Here is a 19,703-nt window from a genome sequence, read left to right on the forward strand (position 1 = left end):
TCAATCACAGGGTCAAATGTATTTAGGGTATGTTTTTTTCCAAAGCTTTTTTTTTAAGATTAGCCAAACGTGTTTACTGTATGTTTTTTTTTCAAGCTTTTTCCCCTGGACATTCTGGCGACAACTTGTTTAGGGGCCAAAATGTATGTGTGTGTGTGGGGGGGGGGGGGTATTAGGCAGTTGAGCTAGCTAGCTGAGCACACATGCGCATGCGCGAGCATTGTACGCTCGATCGCGATATGATTTCTGCGATCGTTCCGAGGCGCCGTACTGGTACCGAATGGCTGCTTATCTGACGACTCGGAGCTGAAATAATTGTTTATTTCAAGCAGAACTCTTCTATATTCTAGTATGGCGACTTCGACTCTTGAAGCACTTCGAACTTCCAAGAAGGGGAACCTTATATACGACAAATATTGGCTCGAAGATGGACGTGTAGAGGTTAGTTTTACTTATACTTGGTCCCACCAGTTGTTTTCTTTGTCATGTTGTTTGTAATGTTAGATCGAGGCCTTACTTTTTTAGCTTCTACTGACTAGGCCTATATTATTTTAAATTACTAATGTACTAACTCAAAGCTGCGGACCGTGCGGAGAAGCGTTTTTAAGCCTTCAATTGATAAGTTTTATGAAAACACAATGTCATTTGCCTTTTTAATATGCTATTTATTTTTGAAAACATGATTGAAATTGAAAACAAAACAAAGTTGCAGTTGACGAGAAACGCGCATTTCTTTTTGCAGTTTTGTTGCAAAAGATGTTACTAATGTTACGTTAACGTTTTTGAACACCAAAGGCAAAGCTAAATCCATAGATCTAACGTTAGATCTATTTCTGATTTCTGTTTATGTCCATAATTTATGATCACCAAACACAGCAAAGGCAAAGCTAATTACAGAAATATCTTGCCTTTTTGGGGCTTTTCAGATTTCTAATTCTTGATGACAGTTTTTACATACCAAAAACTTAATCACAATAGGGTCTCAGCTCTCTGAGACTGGTTCTGTTAAAAAAAAAAGCAAATCGCAACACACTTTCTCAAAGTTTCTGCTCTGTGATATTTATTGTTTTCGAACCGCAAACACAGAAATTGATGTCTTTGTTATTTGGTTTTTGTTCATGAACGCTATCTATGTTGAGTTCAAGCACCATATTTTATTATCTGATTCAAAGTAAACCATCGTAGAATATATACACTGGCATGCCATGGGTGACGATCAGTGTTCGTGGGGTGGGGGGAGAAAAAAAGACTGTTTTTATGTATCAGTTTTTTGAGATAGATTTTGACACAATATTTAAGAAATATCATATTTCACTGTTTCTTTTCCTTTTATTTCGTTATGGTGAGACTTTATGATCCATGGCCCCAAGCTCCTCATCTGTATGCCAGAAGTGGGTGGGGGGTCCTTAAAGACTGAAGTTTTATACAAGCATGTAATAAATCAATGCATATCTTTAAAATCAATTGCTTCTCTATATAAATTCATCACATTTTTATTATCTTTGTCATCTATTTCCCTATTCATCTAATGATCAAAATCAAGACAAATAAAAATTGATGCAGAACTATTCTTTTTCTAGGATGTGATCACTCATTGTTCATCTCCTCCTTCTGTGTCGGTTGATCTGCTCGCTGCTGCTCTCTCCAAGGTCCAGCTAGCTTCCCCCATCACAGAGGAACAGAGAGATTCTATAGAAACGGGAAGTAGGAAGAACAGAAGTGGCTTAGTCAGTGATGATGTAGAGGTTGAACACAACTATAGCAGAAGGTACAATCACCATGACCACATTGCATGGAAGTAGTATGGTAACTTGATATCATTGATAACTACCATGGTGAACAGGGCTCAGCAGCCAAATCAAAATCAAGGTTTTGACTAAAGTTCCATTAATGTCAAGTATATGCAAGAATGTTAGTTTGCCATTCCTAACATGTAGGCTGTTTACTATTTTTCATTTTCTCTTATGTTCTTTCCAGTATCGAGAAAGACAATTTTCTTGAAAATGGGTTTAGTCATAAGTTCATCCAGACACCATTTTGTAAAAAAATTAGGTCTTATATCATAATGAAAATAATATTTTCCTTCATTTACAGGCATTATCATCATCATTATCATCAATAACAACATCAACAAATACCATCATCATCATCATATTATTATCATCATCATCACTGATTATTATCATCATCATCATCATCACTATTATCATCATGGTCATTTTATCATCATCTTTATCTTCATCGACTTTATCATCATGGTCATTTTAATCTTCATCTTTATGATACTCATCAACTGTGTCAACTGTCATTATCAACATGATCTTTCTTAAACATATTTGTTGTATTTGTACAGAACCAGGATGTGTGTGAATTACTGTTTAATGCTTCAATTGTGTTTATTTAAATAGGATAGCAGTGGAAACTAGCCCAAATGTGCTGAATGAAAAGAGCCATGTTGAACGTGCCCTCCTCCAATGTGAACAGGAATGGGAGAAGGTTGCCAAGGTTTGTTATACATGTCCAGTTCGTTTCCCCACCATGAATGATTTTGCAATGCAACTAATGTGATATGTTTATTTGACAAAATGCTTATATGGGTATGCAAGAGCCAGGGAATGGAAATTTCCTGAAAACACCTATCTTTCCCAAACAGCATGTGTCAGAACTTGCATCTCAAATCTGTAGCTGTTTTATGTATCAAATCAAATTAACCACAACACAAAAAGTGCCATGCATGATATTCTTTGGTTAATACAGACATGAAAAAAAGAAAAAATTCAGAAACAGATTTTTTGTCACATGGCTACTGTATGCTCTGTTTTCTTTTTAAATATATGATTTTAATTTGTTTAGATCTATGTCACTCTACTATTTCAGTTGTATTTCTATAAATAATGTACTGTTTCTGCAGGAGAGAGTAAAAGAGAGACAATGGCAGTTACAGGAACACTCTAAGCAGGTCCAAGAACAAGCAGAGCAGAATGTGGCCTTGAAAGCCCAGCAGAGGGAACTGAAGCAACAGGCCCTGGTTCAGATGATGAGGCAGGCTCAAAGAGAGGTGGATGAGATGAGGGAAAAGAGACTCTTACATCAGCAAGAACGTCATAGATTACATGTGAAGGTATGTGACTTCTAATCTTAGTTAGGTCTTAGCCTAGGCTACAAGAATGTCAAACATTTCAGGTCGAGATACATGTACATGTATGCTTCTCTAACCACTAGTCTAAACCTCATCAACAACTACATGATAGTTAATGGAGACATGGGACTTCGTTGCAGCTGTTTTGTAGTAACTTTATACATTGCTTTATGAATGACTGGAATATGAAGTGGGAGGAAACAAACCTATTGGGAACATATAGTTGTTCTTGCTGTTTTAACAATGTATGATTGTATTTCACATTGTTTTATTTAAATAGTAGCAAGAACCATACCTGCACTTAAATATGTGTTTATAGTTAGAATCTAACATGTGGTTATTTTAACTTCACCTATTAAAATGCAACTAGAAATGATTGAAAACCCAATTCTAGCTTGCTATATTCTAGTAGTTTAAGTGGTGAGCACCTTCAACCAATTCTATGAAATACCCACTTGGTCCTAATTGATAAGGATTTCACAGTTGGCAGTATGAAATATGCATCCTTTCAAGCTGGTTCTAAATTGCTGAGAAAAAATGGATATGATATCAATTTAATGATAACATTAAGTGATGATTTTTGATAAAAATAATTGTGTTTTGGCAGTAGAAACTGGGACATGAAATGGCTATAGCCTAACTGGAAATCAGATAGAATGATAAGTGAGCTAAATAAAAATGAGACCAAATGGTTATTTGACAGACTGTTTGTAGACAAGCTGGGATTAGACCATGTGGGATCAGACAAAGTAGGGTGGGTACAAAGATGCAATATACCTTCTGTATTTCCTCACAGAGGCTGGATGCTAAAATGAAAGCTGCTGTTCTACAAAGAGAAGCTGATGAAATGGAGAAGAGGAAGAGGTATGTTCAAATTACTGGGTTTTTTTTACACTTCTTGTAAAGTGAACTCTGCCTTTTGGAACGTCAGTCTACTTTTGTATCTTGTCCATAGTTGATACGTTCAAATCAGACCTTAAGATCTGACAGACATGTATAAGCCATTCTTTGAGGAAGCTAGTGGGTACCTAACCCAGGGAGCTCCGGCGAAGCGGGCTGGAGCCCATTACTTGTCAGTGTAATATGAAGCGGGCCGGAGCTCACTGGGTTAGTGGGTACCTTGGTACCATGTTCGACAGTTGTTGCTGCATAATGCTCAAAATAATCAGTTGTGAGAAAATACAACTTTTAACATGACCCCTTACACAAAGAAATATAATGACAGCCAACTTAATTCACTATGATTCAATGTATTCTCAATGCAACTTTTGACCACTTTTAGACTAGAAGCATTCAGTGCACATTTAATAGCATAAGTGTTGTGATTTTCCTTTTATGTAAGAATACTATAAAAATGTTGCAGAGCATTGGTAATTATAGCTGAAAGAGGCTGAAATATCATAATCATCATTAATTATTATCATGTTCATTATAATAATCACCATCAACATTGTTAGTTCTGAGAGTTCACTCTTTCTTTCTAACAGACGAAATTCACCATCATATGAATACTACACATTATACAGGCATCCATTGAATCTTTTCTTTGAAACAAACAATCTATTCTATTCATTTTCTTCTGTTGCTCAGAGCAAAAGAGCGACAAGACTTCCAACAGAGTTTAAGTCGAGTAAAGAGTCAGGTGGACGAGGCAGCCAAGAAGATACTTCATATGCTCCAATCTTGCTCTCACAAAGAACACCTGTCTGAGGAGTCTAGAAAGCTCCCAACAGTAATCCAAGCTCTATGTAAAAAGGCTGGTGAGTAATGTATTTGTAAAAGTATAGAAACAAGGACTTTTTACCCACATTCATTTTCAAATTATATTTTTCTTCAAATTCATTTTCTATAATTATGTCAATATGGATTGTGGAAAAGTCTGAGCATAAATGATTGTTTATTATGATATTGTGTATTACAGTATGATATTTGATATACTTCAAATAACATTGAAAGTGGAAAATAAATAGATATTAAATTAAATTGATAAACAAAATTGTAAGGTGATGATGAAGTTTCATTTTTTGCTTCATGATGATGCTGCCGATGTTAATTACATTTCCTCCGTTTTTTTGCCTCATATTTCACAAGCCATTGTGGGTTAATTTCCTCCTCATGTAGATCATGAATATATTGATGAATGCAATTGAACACATTAACAAGCATGAACACCATCAATGTATCTCCTAGAATCCCTTGTACATGAAGCTTCAGAAGTGGAATCTTTCAGAGGCTTGGAGAGGACCATGCAGACGGTTGTGGAACAACTTGTGTTGAAACAAGAAGAGGCAATCAAAGCAATAGGTATCCATCATCATGCATTAAACCTGTTTGTAAAGACCACCAAATGGGATTAAGCAGTGAGGTCTTTATTTTGTAAATGCTTGGCAAGGAAACATACCAGAGAAGTATGGACTTTAATGATGATAATAGTTATATTGCATATTGAACATTTTTTTTGTTCATCATGCTGCAACCATGGCTTAGCTTGGCTACCTATTACAGCACTTACAGCATACAAGGAATTTCCTTCCTGCTGATACCCATAATGCACCTGGATTGTGTAATTGTGTGAATTATCATAACTTTGTATTTCTCTAATGAAATTATATCAATTGTAGAAGATTTTGAGATACTCTATTGGGACTATTGTTTTTTAAATGTTTTTCACCATATTTTGCCAATGCAGCCGAAGCAGAGAGACATTATCAGGAAGAAGTGACAAGGAAGGAGAAAGAGAAGGAGAGGCTGGAGAAGGAGAAAGAACAAGCCAAGAAATTAGAAACCAAACCAGAACCCAAACAACCAGAACCATCTACATCAGCAGTAGCAGGTTTGAAAAATGAAACATTGTATAATTCAAACAATAAAAAATTAAAGAAATGGTGAGTGAAGGTCATTTACTCTCTCATTTGCATGCCAATGAGTTGGCATATAACTGTTTTGTGAAAAATAAGCAAAATAATAAATGTCAGAACTTTCTGATGTTACATCCGATTTTTCTCTATTGATTCAACTTAACCCTTTTATGGGGGGAGGGTGGACTTGACCTTTGAATTCTAAAATTTCTCTAATATAGAACCTTTTCCAATGACTCTATTTTTCTTCAAGGCATATCAATTATTTTGCTTGATGATGATGCCTTGCATTGTCCTAGAGTTATGCTTTAAAATAGTGACCCTTTCTTTTTACAGATGCTTCCCTTGAATCCTGTATTAGTCCAGATGCACTGAAGGAGTATACCAGTCTCCAAGATAAGCATAAAATGTTGGAAGAAAGCTGCAAGGGACTTAGTAAAACCACTGATAAAGATGTAAGAGAATTTTATTTCATTATATTTTGTGTTGCAAGCTAGATATTGAAGTTTCATGAACTGGTCTCAATTTAATCAACTAGAATGATTATGATGTGATTGCGAGGTATTGTCTATAATATCTAAATGTGTACAAAGTGAATCCATGGTTAAAATCAGTTCTCTGTGGAAAGCTAAACATGACATAAATTGCCTACAGTAAATGTTTTTTAGGTGAAAATGTTGTGCAATGTCATTGAAGTGTGAAGGCAGTAGTACAGAAATGTGAGGAATATAAGTGTAGAGGAAGAGTAGCCATATATTGCTATCTGTAGTTATAGGAGAATCCAACCCAAATAAAAAGTTGTTTTTAGAGGAAAAAGAAAAAAATCAGTCAAGTTGATACGTGAAAGTTTAAACAATATCGCTCAAAAAATAAGTTGTAAAAAATCGGTGATCACTATTCCCATGAGGCTTCAAATTGGCCGCATTTGTGATGTCATAGTGATGTTAGGCAAGGATTACTTTTCCATGTGGTCAAATATATAAAATTGCTAAAATGCCATTTCTTTCAAAGCTTTTCTTCAAATTAGTTAATTTTTCATGAGGACATATAACAATATACTTCCTGGGTTTGATTACTGCCCACCCCAAGGGAATAGGTACTTTGGAAAAAAACACAAAATCATGATAATTAAGTACATGACCTATGGAAAAGTTGTCCTTGCCCCTTGTCATATTTTACTTACACAGTTGCCAGTTTTAAATTTACATAGTTTGGGTATCTCAATTTGAGAGCACCCATATCCTTCTTATTGCTTGTCTGATTTCTTTAAAACTTTCACCATTCTACTTATCTTTTTTTCCCCTTTTCAAATACAACATTTTCTGAACAAGGTTGGATTCCCCTTATTAAACACCAAAGGCACATTATTGTGGTATTTGTATCCCCAGTGATTATGCTATTGAGAATTCTTGTGCCTTCAGACCTCTTTCATTAAAAATATAGGGGAGACAATATCCATCTAATGTCAAATTGTATGCATAATTTATAATTACTGAGCAATTACTTATTTCTCCTGAAATCATTTGACACATGGTGTTTATTTTATTTAAACACATGATGGTAATGCTTTGCAATTCTATTCAAATTTATTTTCTATTACTACAACAACTGGAATGTACTTTCAATGTTTCTGTTTTGGAATTTAAATGCACCCCCTTTCAGGTGAAGAAGTATCGGTTTGACCTTCAGAAGGCGGTAAACACACCCATCAACTCGGTGTCTGTCCAGTCGGGCTCCCATCTCCTTGATAAGCTCAGTCGTCTAAAGGATCTGCTCATGGGCCGTGAGGTCCAGATGGTAAACCGTAGGGTCAAGGCAACCCAGCCAACGGGGGTGACGTATGTCAAGGATCTTGCTGCTAAGAAGCTAGTGGTAGGTGGTAGGGAAAATTTAATGAAAAAGCATATTCAGTGCATATATAACTCTATTGACCATCGAGAGTGATGAGGGTAACAGTTGTATGATGATGATGATGATGAACGTGGTGTTGGGGTTGATGGTGATGTTGGATCCTCTTTGACAGGCTCAATCGTTCAAGGACCTGCTTTTTGGCCATGAGGTCTAAATGGTTCTAACCAACATATATGATGGGGGTGAAGTATGTGAAGGATCTTTATACTAAAAGCTTGTGAAAGGTTCTTTGCGTGATAGTGATGATTTAGATGTTTATGATGGTGATCGTAATGATGATTGTGATGGTACATATGATGAAGTAGATTGCAATAATGATGCCGATGATAATGGTTGTTGTTGTGAGTACAGTGATGATCATACTATTGGTGTGAATTGCTGTGTTTTGTGGTGGTGTTGGACTAATTGTGATAATGAGGAAAATAATAAATGATTACTATATAATTGATCAGATTTGTGAGGAACCAAATCTTTGTGAAATTACATTTTCTGTTATGGACACTTTTGATAGAGAGTTTAGTATTCATTGATTGAATATATAATACCATCATTGTTCTATTTTCTTATTTCCAGAAACAAGGTGATGAGCAGGTCTCATCCAATCACGAGTCAGCGTTTGCCTATGCAGCAATAGCAGTGGCTCTATGGCAGGATATACCAGACATGGGTGATTTGTTTCTACATCACTTCTATGCAAGCTGTCCCTTTCTGGTTCCTTATCACATGGCAAAAAGAGATGATCAAAGTCTCGAGGACTATTACAAGTAAGTATATTTAATTGATTTGTTGATTGTGAATTGTCACTTGGTCTTACCCTATTTTGTTAAATGTCCCTAAAAAGGGAACAGCGTCATTTACAAGCTTTGCTTTCTGTTTGTTTCCATTTTTCCTCATCAATGGATTTTAGCAATAATAGATTTTTACCTACATTATGTATATTTTAAAGGTTTGGAAAATAAAATAATTTTGAATTGAATTGAAGTTTTCATCCACATAGTCTTATTCTTGTGCACAATTCTTCCCATTATTTCTCAGAGATTGGCCAACCACATCAGGTCAACACCATGCATTTTAACAAGGTGTCTGTATTAGTATTTCAAAGTGATTTCAATCTCATTTGAATACTACCCTCTTCCTGGGATCACATTAGGAGTTCTGCTGGTTAATCCTAATTCTTCCTTGCGCTTGAGATTCATTGTTCACTTAAATTTATTCCTTCAATTTTTTCAATTCTCAATCATGGCCCATGCTCTTCTTGCTTTTCTGAAAATTCAATATAGTCAACAGTCCATCATAGTTCTCTTGCTGTTTTTTTGTTCCATTCATAAAAAAGAGTGGATTTTGAAAAAACTGGAATACCAACTGTAAGTGTAGCATTATGTTTCAACTGAAAAAGAGATTTTTTTTGGAAATTCATTTTATCTTAAAGAGTACCAGCATCACTTCCCCTTCACTGACAGTAGTTGATGTGTCAAGCCAATCACTTTGAAGTTATCATGTGTATGTTTTTCCTGTATTCCAGATGCCTTGGTTACTGCTATGAGAGTGAAGGTCAGATAGAGAAGCAAGATAAGTACCTGAAAAGGATGTCAGGATTCACTAGATTATATGCAGCTATCATTGCTACTCCACCTCTTCGAGGACAGGTTTGTATCAAAGCAGAACCCCCATAGGCAATTCCATAAAGTATGTGCATCTGACCCCAAATATATGGGAAATTCATGAAAGGACTTATTTGTTTTAAGTTCTTATAAAAAGATGTAATGCTCTCAAGTGATCATGGCTCAAGCAGTTCATAAAGTGAAGTAAAGCTGGAGAAAGGGAGGGGGGGGGGGGGTGGTCAGATATAGGGCAAGGTTGAAAGTTTGAATTCTAAAAAAAAAAATCATTTATATCTTAATGAATTTACAAGGTGAAATGGAGCCATGAACAATGATTTGAAGAATCAGCTTACATGCGTGCTTATTCCATTGTCACATATTGGTTCTCAAAACCTGATAGTATTCTGATAGTATATGAACATAACAATTCTTCTTGTATATTACTTCCTGTATGATACAATTTTCTCTGCAGTCTCATCCCCATGGTGTAGAAAGAGGATGGATCTTTATCTCTCGGGTTTTGAACCTCAAACCTCAGCCAGACATCACTGCAACTACTCTCTTTGATTTCCTAGAGGTAATTATTGCAAAGATCGTTTGGGTCAAGAGATTTATGTAAAACCAGAGAATTTGAAATTCTAGAACCTAAGTGTCAGGGAATGTTAGGAAATGTAATGATTGCTTCATGGTTGATGTGAAAAATCATATATTAAAGACATTTTTATTGGGAGTAGAATTGTGCTTGGATTTCCTGTTTTTGCACAGCATTTAGATTTAATTTTTAGCCATGAAGTGGATTTCTTGTGTCAGTTTTACATCAAACATATTTGATGAGTAATGGAATTACATTTCTTGGAAAGGCAACATTTTTCTTTTAACCATGGGGTATAGAGATATCCTGCTAGATTCCAGTTGCTTTAAAGCTATTGGTTCACAAGTTTGGATTGAAAAAAGAAGTAAATTTGGATAGTGGAATAGACATATGAGTACTTGTTTTAAAAGACGGTCTAAAGCAGATGTCTTAAATTGCTATGTCTATGGGAACTATTCTTAATTATAAAAAAAATCTCAGCCAATTTTTACTGAATATTTCTTGATATTATTTCTTGTATCTGTCATTTTTATTTCTCCCATTTTCAGAGTTGTTTGTGGCGATGTAATATTGTACCGATTGCATCTTAACCTTGGTTTGTTTTAATGTTGTCTTTAATCTTTTCCTAGCATTTTGTGTTTTTTAAGCAAACAGATCAAAGTAAACTGTGAAATGTTAAAACAATCAGGGATCAATAATTTTTATGATTTTGTTTTGTTTTGGCAGGTTTGTGGTCAGACATTATCAGAGGCATATGGAAAACAATTCTTCAAGCTCTTACAAACAATCTACAAAAATTACTTCCCAAAGTAAGTTCTAATAAAGGGAAATAATTATCAAATTCTCTGTGCACTTATTAACAATCTTCAACAACTAAAATCTCAATGTTATGGAATAAAAATATTTCAATTTTCCAGACTCTTGCAACCAATTTACAAAATTACTTCCCAGAGTAAGTCCAAAGTAGTGGAAATAGTGATACAATTCTAAAGATCTCTTACAAACAATCTACACACTACTTCCCTCAAATGTTCAAATTAATGGAAATAGTAATTCAATTCTTCCAGCTCTTAGAAACAAACTTATGAAAACATGAATCAGTTATTTTTAAACATTTCCATGGTGAAGACTGAATCAGTGTAGAAGCATGGTACACCACAATTCTTGTGTACTATAGGGGGTATGTGTGGTCCAGAAATGGACCATCCAAACTCAGAGATTCTCAGTGGTCCTTTCCAGGACCAACGCATGCCCATAAAAGACTTCTGATGGTCCATTTAGGTAGGACCAACACATGTCCACAAAAGAATACGGTACATAGTGTATCGAAAAATTCTACAATGATTAATTTGTTATTCCTAATGATCTTTATGGTAACTATTATTGATTAACAGGAAATATTGTATTGTGTTCTCTATTTTGAAAAGGATTGAAGCTGTTACTCCACAAGGTTCTGGTGGTCCAGTAATGAGACTAAAAAGCTTTTTAGAGGTAATACTTTCTTCTATCTTCAAATGCATAATTTATAAGGTTTCCTTCCACTATACTGTAGGTGATTGGTAGAGGCAATATGTTTTTGGTTGTCTGTTCTGTCCATTTCTTTCTCGTGATAAGTAAAGAACCATTTGATGAATCAACTTCAAAGTGTTTTCAGAGTGAATTATGAATAACGGAGAGATGGTGATCTGATAAGTTAGGGAGTAGATATGATCTTATGATAACCAAATAACCATTGCCCATGTAAGTATATGGAAATCACATTAATATTTCACGACTTTGGGGGTCACAAGGTTGAGGATCACAGAGGTAATTTTTTGATAAATTCACTATTATAATTGTGTAATGAATATCTGATCTGGACTGGCAGAGGTATAAATTTCCACTGGGCACAGTTGAAATCCATTATGTTTTTCTTGTTATGATAATTGTTATTCTTTTGAATTTCGAAAACCACAGCTTGTTTATGTATTTGTCTCTCTAAGTAAATGAGATTTGGAAGTGTATTTACATTAAAACATCATTGCCGATTTGTTTAATTTGGTTAATGACAATTATTTAAAGAGCCTCATACTTAAGAGTTTCGTGTTCATCTCAATTTTACTGTATTACTGTATGTCTTTGGCATCTGTAGGTGGGTTGCATGAGACATTTTGTTTCAGGTTGTCTTAAATACATCATACTTTGTCTTAGAAACTCACTTATACAATGATCTGTGTTATTTCAGGATTGTCTGAAGAGACAGAGAGTACCACCTCCCAAGGGTTTCCTCACATCAGATTTCTGGAGGTCATGACCTCTGAAGGTCGTGACCCTTCGAACTTACTCTCACGGCTAGATGTTTCCTGTTCTATGACCTCTGTAGATTGTGACCCTAGAACTCTACTGTCACGCTTAGATCAGACTTCTGGATGTCATGAAGGTATTGACCCTCCAAATCTACTCTCACGCTTAGATCGGACTTCTAGAGGTCATGACCCTTCAATTCTTCTCTGACAGCTAGGAATGTCCTTTTCCATGACTTGACACTATGTTTTCAAGGATTGAGATTTTTCCTGTCAATTTGTACTTGATAAAGCATATCTTGTGAAATATAAATGGGAAGGAGGGGGTGTAGTAGGGGCCGCGGAACGGTTTTCAAACTGGGGGGGCTGACCATGCAAAAAATAACAATCATACAGTAATTTTTACATTTGTACATGGTTTTGGAAAAAAAGGGGGGGGGCTGAAGCCCCTCCCCTGCTCCCGTGGCCCCTGTGTAAGGCAATAGGCCTAAAGATTATTTATTTAAATTGAATTGCACAATTGTGTAAATATCCAAATAATTTTTAAGGAATGTTTTGAAAGAAAATTTGTTAGTTGTTTCTAGGTTTATTATACCCCACCCCCTTTGAATGCACTTTGTTTCAGTTTCAGGTTTCTCATCATCTGTGTTTCTAATGGGATTGTAAGCGGGCCATGCGCTTTATACTATAGTGACCCGATTCCCCAAATATGAATATCAAGTGTTGGCCTTGTTATAATCAATTGCAAAACCAAATTGGGCTTTAATAAAAGATGATGGTTGTTTGCACATTTGACAAGACTGACCAGTACAGTGCAACTAGTTAAAATTATTGTTTCAAATTATGATTGATCCCTCACCTATGTAACAATATAATATGATAACTTACCAACTGTGAATTAACTTCTTTCAAGGAAAGAGCTTTCAAATCATTCTCAGTCAATTTGAAAATCAGGACAAATGAGTGCAGCGAGCCAGGGCCTCTTGACATCTGAGCTGAATTATATATTCATGAGAAACGTCTTCCTAATGAATATACATGAGTCATGAATATTACCAGTCACATAGGAAACCAATGATATGTCAAAGCTGTTTTTTCCGAGATTCGGAATACTAGTAGTCCACTATTCTGCAGGGGATTCATTTAATTGCGGGACACAAAATGGGATATAACCAGCATAATGCTTCAAGTAGTGGTACTAGTACTAGCTGTAATAGACCCATCACCAACCCAAAACTTCCTGGGAGATCGGCCTGGTCAGACTCGAGTCAAAGCTAAGGGAAGCACCAACTGAACAACTCGACTCCAGCATTACCTCACTGCACTACGGAGATCGATAATCGACATAAAGTGGAATCGCATGAAAGGTTACAGTTTTTCCATATCCTTTGGGTAGATTTACAAAAACATCTCGTCCTTTCAGTGCAGATTTAATTTCATCGACTTTCAAATCCTTAACTCGGTCAATATTCAGCATTATAGAGGCATATTCAATACTCTTTGATATTTCGTTGTCACTTTTCGTCAAAAATCCACGGGCCGCCATTCAAGATGCGCTCTCATTGGATGAATTTCACCGACAAGTTTTTGGTTGGAACATTGGTAAAAACAATAAAAAACAAAAGAAAGTGGGTGAAATTCGGCTCAGATGTCAAGAGGCCCTGGCTCGCTGCGCTCTCCTTCGCTATATCCCTCGCTTCGCTCGAGAAGCAGGGGGGAGGGGCTTGCTCATGAATGACTATTTTTACTGAAAATAATGTTGAATATATATATCATGATACTTCATTGTAACTTATTGCTCGATATTTAGCTGGTTAATGGGGTGTTGCAAGAAACTTGCAATCAATTGCAAGTCTATTTTTGGTCCCTAAATCAATGATATGTCTTGTAGTTAATTGCAAATTAGTGATTGATTGCTAATCTGCTCCTTGAAACAAGAAGTTTAATCTGATTTGCTACAGCTAACATTGATCTGTCAGTTGTAAAATTGCAACAGAGTATTTGCAATTGATTGCAAATATTTTCTTGCAACATCCCCTTAGAGATTTATAAGTTCTAAGTACAGAAGTATGATTTGTACTTATTTTAAGAATGTTTGTTTTGATATATGATTGTTACAAAATAATATGATTTTAGAAAAGTGAGAAATCATGAATTAGAAAATAAGTATTATATGTGGGCTCAAAGAGTTGTCAGATCAAGATGTGTATTTTTTTTCTATTTAATTTCTAACTATTTACAGTCACATGATTTGATTTACCTGTTCTATTTATTAATGATTACCGGAAAAATATCTAATTCAGAAAAAGTAACTAATTATGAATTTGAAAATTACAAATATTTTAGGGTTTATGTAATTGCTTTAGAGAAAGAAAACTCTGAAGTTTTGTGTTTCAGCCTTTGCATTCAAATATACTTCATACATCAAGTATATTTACATAGTACATTAGCACAATCTCTTTGTTCAATTATATCATTTGTGATTCAATTGCTTAACAAAATCCATTGGATATCATTTTGTAAATGTTCACATACCATTAGATACAATAATCAAGTTGGTTGAATTTAAAGAACAATATCTTCAGCAAAAATCCATCAAATAATAAGTTACGGAATTTAAAATGTTAGTATCAACATCACATGCAAAAAGCTTTCGTAATTGTTTTTTTAACATTATTTCCATGAAAAGCAATTACAGAAAAGAAAAGAGCATTCTGTTTCATGCTTCCATAAATAATAAATGATCCAATCTTCATTATCCGTGAAGATGGCAATTTATTTGTGTTTTGTGACATCACAGAATTAAAGCTTTTAAAAGTCTTAACTTTGTAATTTTTGATGGATTTATGGTCTACCTTCATTTTTAGTGAGTGATTTTTGTTTTGCTTTATTGAAACCATCTTGTCATTAAAGTTGACTTCACCTATCAATATGACCAGAGACAACTTAATTTCTCATGAGGAATATCAAATATTGTACATGTAAGAGGAAGTACATACATATTTGATATTCTTCATCTCTTAGTGCCCTTGAATAATTGCCCCAAAGGTTGAATAAAGATTTTATAAAGTAGAGTAATTATGAGATACATACTATGTAATGAAATATCTAATGAGAAATATTGTGTATTGAAGTAAATGTAACTTTTCAACTTGCATAATGTGTATTTTCAATCTAAAAAAATAATATTAATAATGAAATAAACTCAAACAAGAAATGTGACAATTTTTTTTCATTTATTTTGTGATATCATTTTCAAGCTGTTCTTTGTAGAGGTAAATTTGCATCCTAGTACATGAAACTTCTATAAGTCAAATATAGCCCGAGTCGAAGCATTTTTAAAAAGAAACCATACTATGCGAATTATGCCAATCAAATTTCTCGAAAGTTAAACATATTTCTTTGGCCCTAAAGTATTTGACAGAAGCAAAGTTACATGTACCTATGTTATGTACATTTAATTCATAGGTTGAAAGTATCAACATAATATTGCTAAGCCAGAATTTCTACTTTTTTTAACAAACATTTCTTGCAACGACTGTTACAAATAATTTCTTTTGAGAAATATTACCTGAAAGGAGCATGAACATGAGTTGCATTTTGAAGAGACTGATTTCAGTGTCTCAACCTTTAATTTTTATTGGAGTATTTTTAGTTTTTGGATTCAAAATGTAAGCCAATAGTGGTCAGCTTTTCTACTGCTCAGGCCACCCCCCCCCCCTTCTTGGTTTCAACAGATTTTTAGTTGCATTTTAATCCTGGTATTTAGGTTATTTTTTAATCTATGACTCTATGCTGACAATGTTACATGCACTTTTAATTTTTTTTTCCTCTCTCATTTAAATTTGATTACAAACAGATTAAAATATGCACTTTTAACTTTCAATTTTATGAGTTAGAACCATTTAATTTCATTTGAAATAGAAACATAAATACTCTTACATGTAGTTGAATTGGAAAATGTGAGAAACATATCAATTCCAGCTGCCAAACTGAAAATGGAAAAGACAAGAAAACTGTAGAAAATATGGTCTACAATACAATGTGCAAAATGAGGTCTGCATTTTCAGAAATGGTAGATTTCACCAATTTATAAAGACATGAGAAAAAATGTTTGGATCTTCATGTTTTTAACTAAATTCATAAGGGAGAGAAAAAGGTATGTGAGGGAAGGTTATTCCAATCAAGCTCACTCAACCATGACACAAGTGCTTTCTTTCTGATTAAAGCTTCTATGTGGAGAGTAAAAAAGGGCTCAAGCAGTTGCAAGGCACAAAATAAAATCAGTGAAACTGGCTCCTAGAGTGATTCTCAGAGTATGTATGTGTCCTTTACATCAAAGTCCATCATAACTTCCTACTCCTCGAGTTATTAATAAAGCTTGTTGAATGTCTAGTATCTGCAATCACCATCCATGAAACACTGTTTGCCCTATCTCTGCTTTTGAAACCACAAGTTAGTTGTTTGAAGACGATTTTGCTGAAATCTTCCACACCTATTATGCCATTCTCTGCTCTCTAGTATCCCCCAGAGTCCTTGATGCACAATCTTTATTCATCAATCCTTCAAAAGTTTCTATAAAGTGCCTTGATCATTTTTGTCCTTTCTTCTTTGAATCACCTCCTCCTGATGAAGATGCAGCTACCAGAAGCTTCTTAGGTTCTTTAGAGGCAGCCTGGGTAATGATTTCTTGCTCGTTCCGAGAGCTGATTGCTTTCGTGATATTCTGCAAGGGAAAAGAGGATGTTAAATGTCAATCGGATCATTAATTTAAAAAAAATAACAGTAATAGAATTATATAACTTCAGTTTAATACATTCACTTGTGAAAATTTATCACCATCCCATCTCACCCTGCATCAGATGCCATCTACTCCCCCATCCACATCAAAGAAACTTTTTTTAATTTAAAAAACATGCTTAAATATGTATAAAACAAAATAATGGAAATACTTTTCTGAATTAAAGCAATTTCTGCGACCAGATTAAGCAGAGTATAGTGAGTTTTCTTTGGTTCTAGGAGATTTGACTTAGATATAACCTGTTATGTATTACTCTGCCTATAAAAAGTAAACCCTACATTTAAGTCAAGAAATCATTAATGATCTCAATGGTCTCTTTAATTAAATTGGTTATCTGTACATCATCGTTAAACTTCATATCATTTGAAATTAATTCTTGAGACATATTGCCCAGCATCAGCTTTCATGCAAAATTTAAAGTCTGTAGAGTTTTTAACATCAACATGTATTTGTTCTACATCAACCTAGGTAAAATTGAATTTTGTCCAATATAAAGTAATATTCTCCTCGCCTCATCTGCCTATTCATTCACTCAGTGGACCTGCTCTGATTTTGGCCAAATCAAGCAAACTCTGTGTTTAATCACAGACTTTCAAGGGTACACTGTGACTGGCAGGGCCCTAATGCAGATCAGATATCGCAGGGATTTCTATCACTTCTCAACAAATAGTAATCAACTTTTCATGAAATCTCAAGAAAGATGACTTTATATACAGGTCAATATCTGAATTGAAAGATTGAATTTCCACATTGAATTTCCTGTTTTCAATCATTATATTTCCTTACTGATGATCTAAAATAGTTTCTCACCTTCTTCAGTTTAGCAGCTTCTATCTGCTTTACTTTCTTAGGAGCGATGAATCTGGCTGAAATATAATAACAAAAACAGTGAGTTGTAAAATATCTCTTTCCCATTACATTAGCAGTTTCCCCAACATATAGACAAAGAAATTCAGAGACATTTATAACAACTTACATATTCTATTTCAGAGACTTGAATATGAAAGTGGTATTTAATTGCCAGATATGTATTTTCTTGTGTTGTGGAAAAAAAATCAATGTTCTGATCTAAAGTTTAGAGAAATTAAAGAACAAATGTCTGGGCCAATTGCTCTGTGAGTGATTAGCCCAATGATATCACATGATTCTAACCAAAGACACAGAGCAATCATAAACTTTAAATCTGCATTCTGCAATATATAGATTGATAGAATAAAAAAAATCAGTCATGATAAATGAATTTCAATGGCATTTCATGTAAAGGCCTCAATATGCAGCCTTTCTCATCGATATCCATGAAGCCTGAAGGGTGGGCTACTGATTTTTTTTTTTTGAATAAAAAGAGTTTGTGGTCTAACAAAAAGGAGCTTGTTGGACGTATTGTCCGAAGAGTCCTGTTTCATGTTTTACCCGACAGTTACCATAGCAACAGTGCTTCTCAGGCTCAGCTCAGGCGATAATAATCCTAATCAAGAAAAAATGTCAGATCTGATGAATGTTTGAAATTTTTTTTGCCCTTTGGCAAGAAATTTTGATGAAGAAACACTCCTCAGCCCAGGCCAGATGAGAATGAAAATGAATTTAAAAAGTGTAGCAGGCATTCGTAGTCAGACCATAAGAACATTCATGAGCAGCTGCAGGATTGATGCCTAGCTGGCAGCCGTCTGTTTTGAGTTAAAAAAAAAAACTCCTTCGCATGCCGTCGCATCTACCCCGGCACGCGAGACAAATGAGTGCAGTCAGCACAGAGCTAGTACGTGATAGTGAAACAATGAATCGAGTGCTTGCATCGCATGGTTTTGTAGTATGGATCGATATCATGATGAAGCCCATATCTCGCGCGCACACAGATGCCGAATCATGAAAATCTCGCGCATAACATTTTTTTTAACATGGTATCTCTGCAGCTGTGTGTCCGGGCGATCAATTTTATAAAAATTTACAGCAAAGGGCAGGAGAAGTGGTCTTGCACGATTTCCTTACTCCTAGTCCTAAGTCTAAACTTAGAACTTTTCTTTCCTATCTTTCCTTATTTTCTAACTGATTTTCATGATATTATAGGCCTAGATTGAACAAAGAAATTATTGTTTTGAAAAAAAAGGAAAGCAAATTTACAAGGCAATAACTAAACTAGTTTGCCTATTTTAAAATAACAACAACAACTAAAAAAAAACTCCATTGCAGTGGCCAGCGTTGCCCTGTTGCTTTGGCTTTGCGAGAACGAGGGATATCCATATCAATTATCATTGTCCATGATAATAATAATCAAATCGACACAGCACAAATTCTTACGCGTCGGGCAAAGCATACCTACCTCCTCTCTTTGGCCCTTTCTTCTTCTGATGAGCATATTTTTGCTTATTTCGACTACCCTTTCCTGGGACTTGTACTTTTGTTTTGATCTTTCCTTGGACCATCCTGTCACTTCAATATTCTATTCTTGATTGAAAGTCGGTATCTCCCCTTTTGGAATTCGAAAGTCGAGGCCGTGCCGGATCGGAGAAGCGGAATGGAGTGAG

The 19,703-nt window shown here is 35.0% G+C and overlaps 2 protein-coding genes across 2 annotated transcripts; one reads left to right on the plus strand and one right to left on the minus strand.

Moving 5' to 3' along the window:
- The first annotated feature begins 245 nt into the window (after nt 1-245).
- LOC121408877 (nucleoporin GLE1-like) lies at nt 246-13,533 on the plus strand. Its single transcript, XM_041600564.1, has 16 exons — nt 246-441; nt 1,581-1,768; nt 2,409-2,505; nt 2,912-3,121; nt 3,936-4,003; nt 4,730-4,899; nt 5,330-5,443; nt 5,829-5,972; nt 6,334-6,452; nt 7,660-7,869; nt 8,482-8,672; nt 9,431-9,554; nt 9,982-10,086; nt 10,828-10,910; nt 11,529-11,592; nt 12,326-13,533. The coding sequence occupies exons 1-16, from the start codon at nt 352-354 to the stop codon at nt 12,392-12,394; spliced, it is 2,046 nt and encodes a 681-aa protein (XP_041456498.1). The 5' UTR covers nt 246-351; the 3' UTR covers nt 12,395-13,533.
- Nucleotides 13,534-15,602: 2,069 nt separating this feature from the next.
- Nucleotides 15,603-19,697, minus strand: LOC121408879 (UPF0390 protein UM03986-like). The gene is made up of 3 exons (XM_041600567.1): nt 19,499-19,697; nt 17,995-18,050; nt 15,603-17,109 (listed from the first exon to the last, which is right to left on the minus strand). The coding sequence occupies exons 1-3, from the start codon at nt 19,599-19,601 to the stop codon at nt 16,975-16,977; spliced, it is 294 nt and encodes a 97-aa protein (XP_041456501.1). The 5' UTR covers nt 19,602-19,697; the 3' UTR covers nt 15,603-16,974.
- Nucleotides 19,698-19,703: the final 6 nt, after the last annotated feature.

This window comes from Lytechinus variegatus, chromosome 2, assembly GCF_018143015.1.
Source record: "Lytechinus variegatus isolate NC3 chromosome 2, Lvar_3.0, whole genome shotgun sequence".
NCBI classification, from domain to species: domain Eukaryota; kingdom Metazoa; phylum Echinodermata; class Echinoidea; order Temnopleuroida; family Toxopneustidae; genus Lytechinus; species Lytechinus variegatus.